This window comes from Letharia columbiana (assembly GCF_014066305.1).
Source record: "Letharia columbiana isolate WasteWater2 chromosome Unknown Sc0000018_s1, whole genome shotgun sequence".
NCBI lineage: Eukaryota > Fungi > Ascomycota > Lecanoromycetes > Lecanorales > Parmeliaceae > Letharia > Letharia columbiana.
Genome location: NW_023501059.1, coordinates 186,484 through 199,134, shown reverse-complemented (window position 1 = coordinate 199,134; position 12,651 = coordinate 186,484). Strand labels below are relative to the sequence as shown.

The window sequence follows — 12,651 nt, the reverse complement described above, 5'->3', positions numbered from 1 at the left end:
CGCCCACGGCCTTGGCAACGATCCAAAGGCTGGATCCTCGGCACTATGCAGAAGAGTGTAGAGACCTATCTTGCATTCTTACCTGCTCCAACGTGTTGAAGATCACGATCGATCGTCCAGAGTGGAATCAATGCCCTGCTGAAGATCCTGCTTCCGTTCTTGGCCGCCTTTTATTTGCTTCATTTTGGTTTTTGCTTTTCCTGATCTTGCACAACACCTAGCAGTCCCCCCAAGTTGATCGAGCGCCACTTTGGACTGTCTTCTTCTAGGCGACGGGACCATGGCTCTTACACCAGGACTTTTTATTGCCGTGGTTGATAGCCAGTAAAGCCTTCTGTTTGGCTGACACTTGTCAGCGAGGACACCATGCGCCTAAAGGTACTCGCGGCAGAGCACTATAGTTCCATAATCACGAGCGAACGCATTCGACAACGCAGCCTCTTGGACATCGATTGGTGCGATGCCAATAAGGATCAGCGCATCCGAGTTTGACAGAGCGAGCCGAGCAGACTATTTACTCGTAGAGTCGGTTGGGGAAGCGCTGGAAGGCCGCACGAGTGTTCTTCGGCATTCCTACCGCGTTGCAACGACGGGCGAAGATCGTGCTCGAGCGCCGAAGTTGGTGAAAAGCTGGGGTAACTGGGGTATCGGCGGCTCAGACGCGTCAGGGGCGTCATGACAGGTTTGGCCGATGGGTTTTTAGGGCTGTCGCCAGCTTCGGGTCCATCGCAACGGCCGTCGGGATCATTGGTTCTCTATTGAGAGGGGGAATTGAGAGGGGCTGTCTAAGTGCTCGCTGACTTTGTAAGAAATGCTTGGAGTTCTGCGCGGTTGTATTTCTCCTTTTGAACCTTGAATGGCTCTTGCGGTCCAAGGGGGGTTCATACTATCAGTGAAACTCATGGAATTCTCCGTGACTCTTTACCTGTTGGATAGATTGAATCTGGTCTACCAGGGCAAGGCTTTCCCTCGTTGTGACCGAGTACTTCTAGCTTCTGAAGTTCTCCGAAAATGAAGCTCGTGCTCCTCACGCTGGTGCAGTTCCCTTCGCCATGTGCTGATATGCAGGGTCAGAGCGTTCGTGGACTTGTCCAGAAAGCATCGTTGACGCACCCTCGCCAGTCCTCAATCCTCCTTTATCACTTGTCTTTCTTCAGTTCATACCCTTCCCATGCGTATCCTTGACCCCCGAGCTCCAAACCCTTCGATGCATCCGATGCGTCTCAACTTTCGTCTCTTACCGTTTGAAACGAAACTCCACATCGAGCTCGGCGGAGAGACAAGATGTCGAGTCCCACTATAGGCTCCCCTGCTTATAACGATGAGTCCCTTGCGTGGAAGCTCGTGAATACCGATCTCGTCACTGTCATTGTCCGTTTTCTTTCCGTCAGTGGCCGCATGTACACGAAATGCTTCATCACAAGAGCTCGCGGGTGGAGGACTGTAGGGTTCTGCTATCTCACGTTTGCGTTGTTTGGGGCTAATCGTGTGCATGGAATAGGCAGCTCAGTTCTGGCATTGCTTATTGCAGTCGCCCGTGTGGTTAGGGGTTCCCTGACGGGGCTCCTCCATCGCTACGTTGCAAGTAGACATATATCGATATGATCTCGGGAGGCATATTGGCATAGTCCCTGAGTCGTATTTGAATCCTTTAGTGATCGTTCGTACTCCTTACCAAGCCAATCCCGAGGCGGTAGAGGAAGATGAGGATGGCGAATTTGGCCAGGGTGATCGAGACGACGTATAGTAAGCCATCGACTGCTACAAGCTGTTGACAGAATTTTCCCCCGAGATTCCACTGCACGTCTTGGGCGGTTGGCGCCATTATGGCTGTTTGGTCTCTGGTCACTGTCCTCTTGGTCTGCTTCTCTTGCAAGCCCTTAGCCGCTTCGTTCAACTACAAGCTGCGTTATGCACCTACCAGGGTGTGCAAGCCGGAGTCGTATGATGTGGAAACCATCTTTGGTTTTTGCAACATCATGCTCCTGCTTATGCCGATGCCGTTGCTTTGGACGCTGCATATGACCAGAGCAAAGAAGATTGGCGTTTCGATCGTCTTTGCCAACGGTGGTGTGTGAGTCGTAAGCCGCTCCATCTTCTGTCGTTCAGTCCGCTGATCAAAGGCAGCATTGCAGCTATCGCCATCAAAAGACAGTACATACTCTACACCTCGCCTGACGCCGCAGGCCCTAGCTGGGATATCGTACAGATCAAAGACTGGATGTAAGCCTACTTTACTAATTCCCCACTTCCATACCCCCTACAAGGCCCAAAACTAAATCACCACAACAGAACCATCGAAGTCAACCTCGCAATCATCTGCGGCTGCCTCCCCGGCCTGCAACCGCTTTTCCGTAAAATCCCCCTCCTCATCCCTTTCCTTCCCTTCCACCTCCGCTCCAAATTCAGTGGCGGCCACAGCGCTATGGAGCACTCTTCATGGGCCAAAGAGGCTCAGTGGGCCTCGGCATGCTGGCGGCCAGAAACTGGAAAAAGGCCAAAACAGGCAGCAGGCGCCGTTGAGAATGCCGGATGAGAGGTCCGAATCGGGTTCGAGCGTCCAGTCTATGTACCATCAGCAGCAGCAGCAGTATCCATTGTTGCAATCCGCGCTAGAGCCAGTTGCGATTCGAAAGGAAAGCCCGAGATATGAGGGCAACTTGCAGGGGGCTGCGCTGTGAGGTACGATTGCAGGGACTGGACAGATTTAGCTTTGAGATATGTATTTAGTCCGGGAGAGGGGGGTAGCAAGGACGTTGTCAGGGATTGGTTCAATTGAGTGTGGAGTACTGTTTGATACAGTAGAGGAAAACAGTTAGATATATTTTTAGTGTATCTCAAGCCTCGGCATCATCTCCCACCCAATCTCCAGTCTACCGCTTCGACCAAAACTCACTGAACTATTTCACACATCCGTTCCGCAATGCCTTTGGCTTCAACCCAGAGCAAGTCTGTCGAAGCGGTCCTCTCTGGGGGTATTGAATCACCCTGTACAAGTTGAAAGGAAGTGAGACATTTTGTCAACATCTCACTAAGTACCCTTATTTAACGATTGACTTCTCGTATACACAATCTCCAAGGCAGATGTCAACAAGCCAGGCTTTTTTGTTGAGCTCTTGGCTCGATGAGAGCATTTGAGATACAGAAAACGGGAAAACGTCGTAGCCCATGCCAAGAAGCTGTGGTTGCGAGGGCCGAGTACGAATGATCAACCTAGCATTACTACTGTCGGCGAGGTGGAGCGTGGCTCGGAGTATTGCTATTCTGGCACTCGGTTGAATCGCCCAATTCCTCTTCAGCTGGCACTTCTGGCTATTGAGGTGAGGGATTGATTCCGTATATCATTAGTCAATCATTCCATATCTTGGCGAGCAAGCCTTCCATAAATTATGCGAATGACTTTGAACGAATGACCCTCACGACTGCTGAAGCCCTCCTGAATCATCTTGCAAGCACAGGCAATGCAGCAATCCCGTTGAAGAACGGCAAAATGTCCCTCGGCACCATAGTCCTGATATGCCAGCCATTGACCAGGCGCAATTTGGTCGACGGCCTGCAGCCACAGCCACAGGCCGTAGACGATCTGCTCATTAGCGTCTGCAACGAACAGGGCTTGCTTCACATTGCTCTCGTAGGCGTCGTAGTATTGATGATCGCATTCTCCCGTTACACATAGTATAGCCAAAGCCTTAGACGTAGTCCCAGGACTTGCGATAGCACAAATCTGATCCTTGACCAGAGCATTCTGCTACAGGATGATATCTTTGCCAGGGATTTCCAGAAGAGTGGAAAAGGAGATGTTGAGGAACAAGTCTACAGGCGTATACGGCCGAGCTATAATGCCGCTTGAAGCAGCCATGATTTGAGTTTGCTTTTGGTGAGTGGAGTAGGCGTAGATTTTGTTCTGTCTCTCCCCGTTTGCAATGATGGCTCCAGGAAGAAGATGAACGAAGTAACATTGAAGATAGTGTTTGATGGAGGACCGCATTGTGGACATAAACGATCCCCTATTGTTGGAAGGCCAACATGGTTTCTTCGCTGAAATCGGGAGTCCATGTCTGTCGTTCACCGATGCAGATGTCTATTGAAATCCGGCACACATCGGTCATGTCCTAGAAACCTATCTGGCCTGGCTGGTCTTTCGTGCGGACGTCTATCAGAGGATTCTTGAATACCAGACACTTCCTCCAGGATGAAGTGCTTTCCAAAAAGGAGGTGGATAGAAGACGGAGACGCTGATCCCAGTCTGTAAATGCCAGCCAAAATGCAGCCTCTACAGGCCTGAAGGGAATCGAGGTATCTTTTACACCCATCTCGTCTAAATTTAGATCCTGATGGGCAGCCAAAACATCTGACGAGTCTCCCACTCTTTCACCATGATCGAAGGCTTTAATATGGCCCAAGCCAGACTTTACCTATGCGGTGCCAGCAATTAAATATGGCGCAAAGTCTTTCTCTTGTAGCTTTTCGACTTCTGTGCCCAGCAAGCTGTCGCCAGGCGTCCACGTCGGAATCCTGATGTATTCAGACCACTCGTTACTTTGGTGGTTCGATCCTTCAATAGGTTCGAGGCCCAGCAGCAGAAGTGCCCTCCTTGCTCGCTTGCGCAAAGCCGGTAAACAGTATACTGAATACCTAGTCAAGCCAGCTTTGGCCAACTGCTGGTCTTCGGACCCCAACCTTGCCAGTTTTGTTTTATTTGCACTAGAACGCTTTGCCAGTATTTGAATGAAGCTGTCAGCCATTGACCTAGCTATCGTACCTTTCTTCAAAGGATCAGCAGCTGATGAGTAAGAGTCCAGCACGTTCGTCGCTCTAACATTCACCGGCTATCCGGTGAGACCCGAGACTTTTCGTAACAAAGAAATCCTGCACATCGCGATGTAGGAGTATTCCACACCTGTTTGCTCTTTCGTATAGATGATTAAGGACTCTTGCACTTTGATAGTCTCCACTGATAGACACTGGCATGGAAGTGGATCTAAGGACGCAGACAGGAAGCCCGAGCACACGACGAGCATAAGACATTATCCAACCTGAGAAGCCCGAGCACTCGACGAGCATGAGAAACTACCCAACCTGAGCCTCTCAGCCGATGATAGGCGAATGTTAATCCTGGGTCTTCCTGCACCTTGTAAGTCATGTCCCTACCAATATAGCCCTCGACAGATTTTGCTTTCAACCCATCTTTGGAAGACAAAAAAATACTAAAATCTCGACCTCGCCTGGCCAACTATATGGGTCAAATCGTGACAACAGATCTTTTCTTATCTCAGCTACTTCTCTGCCAGGAGCATATCCGGCGTCGGGCCCAAAAGCACAAGATTGTTCCGCGGTGTCAAAGTATAGCCTTTCTTAATCTGTCACCCTCACATTAGTCCTCTCCTGCTTTGAGAGCTCTTAAAGAGATAACTTACGTGTTCAAAATCCGTCGTGTCCCCGAAACCCTTCTGCCCGTCCAGATTGACTAGCCACCTTTGGATCTTCGGATAATCATGCCTTATTATCTTCAGGTTACACTTGAACAGCGTATAGTAGGCTGTATCAAACCCCACAATCGTAGGATAAAGCCGCACATCTGCCTCCGTAATGTGCTCACCAAACAAGTACTCTCCCTTGCTGTTAGCTAGAATATCCCCAACCCGATCCAATGCCTCGAAGACTTCGATACACGCTTTCTCATGACTCCCCTGCTCAGTCGCAAATCCGGTTTTGTAAACGCCCGTATTCAGCACAGGGTTCACCCACCCGTTCATCCCATCAATCTCCCCTCGCAAACCCTCAGGATAAAGCCCACCAACGACCCAGCCCTAGTTCCCCTCACTCATCTCCAACGGCAGCAGGGAATCGAACCCACTGTATATCATCCGCACAATCTCAGGACTCTCATTGTTAACAATCGTCTCCTCCTTCCTGTCACAAAGTACAGGCACCGAATAGCGCCCTTTATACTCCGAATCCGCCTTCGGATAGAGCTCGCTGAAGCGCTTGGAGCCGTAGATGGGGTCCTGAACCGCGGTGCCGGCGCGGCCGGTGAACGACCAGCCGGTGGGGTAGAGCTCGTAGTCCATGACTGAGAGCTGGAATATGTGTTCGAGCCCCTTGAGCGAGCGGACTATGTTGGCACGGTGCGCGAAGGGGCATACGAGGGTTATGTAGAGGATCTGGGACGTTTAGACGGGCTACCATTACCGCTTCCTCCAAACCGTGGAAACCGGCCTGTGAGGGAAGCACATATATAGCGGTCTTTTTCCGGTGGGACTCTGGCGCCAGGTTCTGAAGATATAAAATTGCGGAACTTGGAGTCGATGCGGTCGAAGGTTCCTCGGCGCTCGGCCAGCTTGAAGTGGTCGGGTCTTATGTCGGCGTTGGCAGTCATGATGATCGATTACCTGGGCGGCTGAGAGTTTTGAGAATGTCAGATGTGATGGCTGCCCCCTTGCATTCAGTATTACGGGCTTTGTTTGTGGCTAATTACTAATTCATACCCCGAAACTAGAACCTTACCGAACATCTAATACTGAATCATCACGTGGACTATGATTGCAACTTCCATACTGGGGTAGATTCCTAATTTGCATTCATGACAAAAATCAAAGGAAAAACTCGCGACCGGGCCATTCGACCATAGAAAGGAGCAAATATCTCGACCGTATTTAATGGTACCTACCAGCTAAATATCAGACGAAAGCCGATGGGTAGCAGCTCAACCCATTTATAATAGTCTGGCGTCAGCGCAGAACACCCCCAGCCAGGCTTTTGCGCTTGACAGCCAGACACCTATTTAGACCTAAAGCTGGCAACAGTGGGCAAATGACCCCAGCCTGTCCACACCCAGTCGGACTCATATATAGTTTCACGCAATAGTCTACAAGCAAGTTGGTAAATTAGAGTCATACCCCAAGCATTAATCTTACCGAACATACCCCAAATTTGGTTAGGATGATAGTAATGGGGTATGATTCGGTAAGGATTTATAGTTTCGGGGTATGATTCGGTAATTAGCCCCTTTGTTTGTTCAAAGCTTGACCACTGTCATCTGATCAGCCCAAAAGAATGGCAGCGTTTGTACCAGGGGCCTCCTAGTTCTCTGCTAACGCTGGTAACCAAGAGCCGAGTTTTGGTCCTGAGGGTTCTGTACTTCGAGTTGCCAGTTTGGCTCATACCCGCGTTTCTGTATATCACGTGACTAGGCAACGTTCGCCGCATTGAGGTACCATGTGGTCCATGCAAAGGTGGCAAGTACCAGCTTCGAGAGCCTTCCTCGGCTTCAAAGCCATGTTTGGTCTACAAGAAGAATCCTATGACAGCTCAACATTACACCTGCCTGGCGCACGACGCGAGAGGATAGCTTCAGTCCCACCAAAAGTCGCACATTTATTAATCTCTATATAATGAGACATGCGAAAACTAAACCGAGATCCCCTTTTCCGCTCGTCGCTCTGCTAAAGCTCGTAAAATGCGAGGGAAATGCAGCAAGCGCTTCGTAAATGTGCACAATGAAACCCAAGACTTTTATCGTACAGATGCCATGCAGATACCCTCGGAACGCCAGATCGCGATGCAATGAACGAGAAACAAAGATCAATACCAAACATGCGTTGTCCTCTTCTCTCACTCAACCCAGGTTCACACCCAACCCCACTGCCTCATCCATATTCGGCGCACTCAACCCCCTTGGCCTACCTTCTCTCACGATCCCTTCTTCAGTCGGAATCAGATTGTTCTCCGGATATGGTGCACTCTCCCTCCTCCCCTCTCCCTCTTGCATAACCCTTCCTTTCTGCCTTTTCCGCTCTTCGACCCTCCTCCGCCTCCAACTCTCCTCATCCACCTCCTTCAACGCCTCCATCTCCCTGTGCCTGTCCTGCAACCTCACGGCATGCTGCTTGGTCCTCCGTCTCGCTTCTTCAAGACTGATAGGCTGGTGTTCACCAAATTGCACGCTGCCTGCGTTGTCGAAACGTATAATTCTACCAGGTGCGTCTGAGACTGCTACGCCAGGCCCGGACGACGAGCGGGACATGGACATGTCGTAGGGATCCGGGGCTGAGTGGGACGGCGATGGGTAGGCCCAGCCGCCAGTGTGGGAAAGGTCGTGGGGCTGGATGCGTGGGGACGAGTGAGCTGAGTATATGGGTCGGGCGAAGTCGGTTTTGGGAGACTTGCGAAAGGGGCGGCCGTCTGAATGTCTTTCCCGCAGGGCGTCGGAGGGCAGAATCCGTGGTGAAATGTTTGAGGGATAGCGAACTGGGTCTGTTTCTGCTGTAGAGTCGCGAGATTGGTCGGAGTGATGGCGTGACATGGGTTGCGAGTAGTAGCCTTTTGGTATTGCAGGCATAATTGGTGGCGGATAAGGCGCGTTGTACACTTGTTGATAAGGTTGATGAGGGCTGGTTCGACTTTGCGGTTGCGATGAGTAGTGAGATTCTGGTGGCGGGAAGAAGGGCGACGGTGGCTGCTCGTAGAGGTAAGGAGGGAGGGGACGCTTGGTTGTGATGGTGATACTTTCTTCGACTGGAAGAGGTGCTAAATTGGGCCCCAGTGGCGGGGGGTTATAATATGGCAAGTTACCGTCGATAGGCCGCCCTTGCGCTATTTGCGCAAGACTGGAACTGGACCCTGGATAAGGAGTAGTATACTGGAAACCGGCCGGTGGGCGCTCATTCGTATAGGCAGGATACGCTGGACCCGTGCGAACGTTCTCCTCTCCTGTATCGGCTGCTGACCCCCGACGCGGTACGAATTCCGACCCCAAAGGCGAAGGGGACGACCGAGCATTATCTCGCCTGCTTCTCAAGCTTTCACGAGATCTACCGCGCTCCATGATCATAGGTGCCGCAGGTCGACCAGCAGTAGCGGAACTTGGTCCATTGCTTCGTTGTTGCGGTTGCTGACCTGCTCTTCCCGCTGCAATGCCGGCCCACGTTGTTTGCGTGACAGGCGGAGCTGTAGTACGACCTAGTGGTCCACGTTGGAAGAGTGATGCTATACCATTTCGCGAAGGTGGAGGACTACGGGATTGCACTTTCTTTAGCGACTTAAAGGCTGGAGAAGTCTCCCTAACCTGCCTATCATCTGGGTCTGACTGAACGACAGATCCAGCCACACTCCTCCTGTCTATTTGTGGTCTTGCCGTAGTAGGCCGAAAGCTTCCTAGATCACGACGGCCACGGGGTTTTCTTGGCTTCCAGGCTGACGGCACGACTTGCCAATCTTCATCGTAGGTCTTAGCTGTAGCTGGTGCGAGAGACGGGGGTGAGGGCCGTGCGGTATGACCAGAAAGATCCTGCTGCATAGGACGCGATGTACGTTGACCTTCTTGCTCACTCTCATAACCGATGTCGTCCAAATCTGGCAGTCGCGGGCTGTAGCCGACTATTTTGGGACGTGTTCCGACTGAAGCAGCATCAAAGCTTCCAGGCGAGTCTGCTGTCTTGCCCTTTGGGAATCCAAACAGAGTCTCATTGTCGAGTGGCGGAGGAGTAGGTCGATGGTCAGGCGTGAGAGGACCTGGGCCAGAATCCGAGCTGCTACTTGTCCTGTCGAAGATGGAGATCTGGAAGATGCCATTTTTCAAGCTTTCCTGGGACGAGCTAGGCTCGTGTTGCAGGATCTCTTCATTGATTATGCTCAATGTTGGCTGTAGGATCTGCCTTATACTCCCAAGATCTTGGGTCTTGCTCTCGTAATGCACAGAGTGATCCCAGAGCCTCTGACCGTGTACCTTGTAGTATCGATAATCAGAAACCCGGGCAGTATCTGGCCTATGTTTGATCTTGAGATCTGCCTGGTGGTAAGAGAAAGAGAACAGCCCCACAGCGTATCCCAGCCATTGTGGGAGTAAACCTCTGGTGTTCAGCGAGTCGCAACAGAAGTTCTGGACGACGCTGTGGATTTTGAGCATGTCGATTGGCTCTGGGTCGACCAGGCTGTTCCGGCTCGATGACATGGAGTCCACGTCGTCAGGCTCGTTTCTTTCGATAAGTGCGTACCGCCTCAACTCTCCAAACGTAGTGTTTATATCTGGTCTCCCTCCAATCTCGGTTGCCCTGACCTCGACATTGGTGCGAAGGATCCTTAATCCAAGGTGCACCATCTCTACCGGAATCTCGTGCCCAAACCAGCATAGTATATGTATTAGGTTCCATGCTTCCATATGACCCAGACGCTGGAGATCGTCCAGAATCTTGTTGTAGGTCTCTTCGATAGTCGGATCAGCGCTGTATGATAGCTTGTACTTTGTAAGAGGCTCATGGGTGTCAGCCAGGCGCTGACTGATGGCATTGATGGCCAAAGGCAGACCGCCGATGTTCCGAACCAGCTCATTTGCCTTCCTCTTCTCAGCCTCTGTTGGTCTTTTGATGTGCAGTTCCTTGAAAAGCAACTTCTTAGCGTCATCCTCCTTCAGAGGTCCAACTTTGATAGGAAATGGCCGTAGTAGTCGTTGCTTAGACTCGAGACTCCTAGCTCTCGAGATATAGATAATGCTCGAGTTTCGACTGTCCGGTACGAAATTCGCGAAATCGGTGGTGTCTTCATCTCTTTCAACCGTGACGCCATCAAAGACCACAAGCCACTCCTGTCGTCCTTCAAACCAGGCTTTGACCAGTGGAACAAAGTCCTTGCCATTGATGCCGTCACACAGTTCTGGCTTGTCTCGACAGACGACTTTTTGCTTGAGGTTCCAAAAGGCGTGGTATCTTTCCTCCTTCGACTTGGCTGTGATCCAGAACACTCCTCCACCAAACTTTTTTCGGTTTTTGTTGACGTATTGTCGAGCTAGATGGGACTTGCCGCTGCCAGGCTGTCCATGTAGAAGTACGCATGCCGTTCCATCGCGCCGTCTCTTATCGAAGAGCCGTCGATCTAGTTCTTGATATTCCTTCTCCATACCCACGAAAAATGTATTTGGGCGAAAGCCGGGGGGTACAATAAAGTAGGGCTCTGTTGGCTTGACAGGTGAGACTGGAGTGTTGGTAGCATTGTTTTTTGACTCAATCTGTGGAGGGTTGCGGGCATCTTTTGGTGGAAGTATTTGTGAGGTATCTACAAAAACGCCAAATCAGCCCCCTGAATAATGATTTACGGCAACGAAGCGCCACATGCAAAGCAGAGTACAGTCTGATTCAACACACAAGCTGCCAACCGATGACCCTGGCAGCAATGCAAGTCAAGCCAATTCCATGTCTTTATCTGCGGGTTCCTCAACCTCGTAATTCTCAAAGTCTTGCATAGGGGATTGGTTCTCGGTGCCAGGTAATGCCAATTGTTTCTTACCAGGCGTAGATGAGTTGGTGCTGGATGAGTCTGTTTGAGGCGTTGCTTTCAAACTACCTATATAGATTAGCTAGCCGTAAGTGTGCTGGAATCCATAAACAACAAATACCTGGAATCAATTCCTCAACTGCAGCTTGCTTCTGCGCAAGCCGTGCCTTCTTTTCTTCATCCCAACGTCCACTGACAACTGCTGGTGCCTCACCTGCATATCGTTGTATCCCTTCGGCCACCAGATCGAAGCCTGGAGCAGCATCGCTTTCGAACTTGCACATGTGGGAGTGATCCGCCTGGATACTAGCACGTTCGACATCCTGAACAGTTGGAGATGCCGATTCCTCATCGACAATGTATTTCAAGGTTCCTTTCAGATTGGTAGGCTTCCCCTCGTGGAAGAAATAAACGTGGAATCTATTCATAAGCTGTATGAATTGACGGTCGATATTTTGTAAAGTTTCGTTCTTCTTCTTCAAGGCATCCACCAGTTGAGGCTGGGTGTCGACAAGCCTGCTTGGTAGAGCGACGCTACAGATCCACTCCAGGCGAGAGCCCCATTCCGCAACGTCCGAGCCTTTGTGAGGGGTACCAAGGAACAGTATTCCGAACGTGGATACGTATATCGACCGTAGATGTTCAGTATAGATCCCACGGATCTCGGACGAGTAAATCAGGGCACGCTTGACCACAAGTCCGCCAAGAGAATGGGCGACAAAGATGATGGGACGTTCTGAAGCTTTTCGGATCCGCCTGTTGGCTACCAGCTCCGCAACAAGATGCTCGGCGTGGTTGTGTATTTTGTCTGTGGATACCCCGTCTGTGAAAGATGTGACGTCCGCATCGTATCCATACACCAATATCCGTGCTCTCTCATCAGTGAGTATAGGTGGTAGCAGCTGTGCAGGCCAGAAGGTCTTTGACCTTTCGCTCGTCCATGTATTATGTGGATTGCCGTTTAGACCGTGGACGAAGACGACGTCGACAAGTCCCCCACCAATGGGGGCATAGACTTGTGAGAGGCCGAAACGACTGACGTCCGGAGCGCCAGAGGCTGCCTAGAATAAGTCAGTACCAGCGGAGAAGGTCCGATACTTAGCCAGACGGAAAGCGGGAACTTACCATCATCGCCGTGCAAACGGTAATGCTGAGGAACTAGAACGCAATCTGTTTTCGCGATGCATATATGAACGGGTGGAAGGGGAGATTAGAAGAGAATAGAATAAATCAGAGCATTTGAACACTGAAAGGGCAAAGCGCACGGTGTGGCTGCCTGGCTCGTACTGTAGGCTTCTGTCGTTGCCCTCGTGCCTGGAGAGGATGACGCACAGGTGGCCTCGGTCTAAGAGTCATTGACAGGGCTTGAATGAAAGCGGCCGA

General features: G+C 51.0%; 8 protein-coding genes across 8 annotated transcripts; 1 reads left to right on the top strand and 7 right to left on the bottom strand.

Annotated features, from left to right (window-relative positions):
* Window positions 1-1,979: 1,979 nt before the first annotated feature.
* HO173_006175 (uncharacterized protein) lies at window positions 1,980-2,536 on the top strand (the record flags this gene model as incomplete). The annotated part of the gene is made up of 3 exons (XM_037308086.1): window positions 1,980-2,074; window positions 2,128-2,223; window positions 2,293-2,536. 3 exons carry the CDS (start codon window positions 1,980-1,982, stop codon window positions 2,534-2,536), a joined length of 435 nt encoding a protein of 144 aa, XP_037164860.1.
* Window positions 2,537-3,352: 816 nt separating this feature from the next.
* On the bottom strand, window positions 3,353-3,859 carry HO173_006174 (uncharacterized protein; the record flags this gene model as incomplete). Its single annotated transcript, XM_037308085.1, has 2 exons — window positions 3,353-3,707; window positions 3,753-3,859. The coding sequence occupies 2 exons, from the start codon at window positions 3,857-3,859 to the stop codon at window positions 3,353-3,355; spliced, it is 462 nt and encodes a 153-aa protein (XP_037164859.1).
* A 556-nt stretch (window positions 3,860-4,415) lies between these two features.
* Window positions 4,416-4,745, bottom strand: HO173_006173 (uncharacterized protein; the record flags this gene model as incomplete). The annotated part of the gene is made up of 1 exon (XM_037308084.1): window positions 4,416-4,745. One exon carries the CDS (start codon window positions 4,743-4,745, stop codon window positions 4,416-4,418), a length of 330 nt encoding a protein of 109 aa, XP_037164858.1.
* Window positions 4,746-5,276: 531 nt separating this feature from the next.
* Window positions 5,277-5,756, bottom strand: HO173_006172 (uncharacterized protein; the record flags this gene model as incomplete). The annotated part of the gene is made up of 2 exons (XM_037308083.1): window positions 5,277-5,360; window positions 5,418-5,756. The coding sequence occupies 2 exons, from the start codon at window positions 5,754-5,756 to the stop codon at window positions 5,277-5,279; spliced, it is 423 nt and encodes a 140-aa protein (XP_037164857.1).
* A 54-nt stretch (window positions 5,757-5,810) lies between these two features.
* Window positions 5,811-6,071, bottom strand: HO173_006171 (uncharacterized protein; the record flags this gene model as incomplete). The annotated part of the gene is made up of 1 exon (XM_037308082.1): window positions 5,811-6,071. The coding sequence occupies one exon, from the start codon at window positions 6,069-6,071 to the stop codon at window positions 5,811-5,813; it is 261 nt and encodes an 86-aa protein (XP_037164856.1).
* An 80-nt stretch (window positions 6,072-6,151) lies between these two features.
* Window positions 6,152-6,379, bottom strand: HO173_006170 (uncharacterized protein; the record flags this gene model as incomplete). The annotated part of the gene is made up of 1 exon (XM_037308081.1): window positions 6,152-6,379. One exon carries the CDS (start codon window positions 6,377-6,379, stop codon window positions 6,152-6,154), a length of 228 nt encoding a protein of 75 aa, XP_037164855.1.
* Window positions 6,380-7,618: 1,239 nt separating this feature from the next.
* HO173_006169 (uncharacterized protein) lies at window positions 7,619-10,894 on the bottom strand (the record flags this gene model as incomplete). Its single annotated transcript, XM_037308080.1, has 1 exon — window positions 7,619-10,894. One exon carries the CDS (start codon window positions 10,892-10,894, stop codon window positions 7,619-7,621), a length of 3,276 nt encoding a protein of 1,091 aa, XP_037164854.1.
* Window positions 10,895-11,173: 279 nt separating this feature from the next.
* HO173_006168 (uncharacterized protein) lies at window positions 11,174-12,399 on the bottom strand (the record flags this gene model as incomplete). Its single annotated transcript, XM_037308079.1, has 3 exons — window positions 11,174-11,337; window positions 11,390-12,329; window positions 12,394-12,399. 3 exons carry the CDS (start codon window positions 12,397-12,399, stop codon window positions 11,174-11,176), a joined length of 1,110 nt encoding a protein of 369 aa, XP_037164853.1.
* Between the last annotated feature and the right edge of the window lie 252 nt (window positions 12,400-12,651).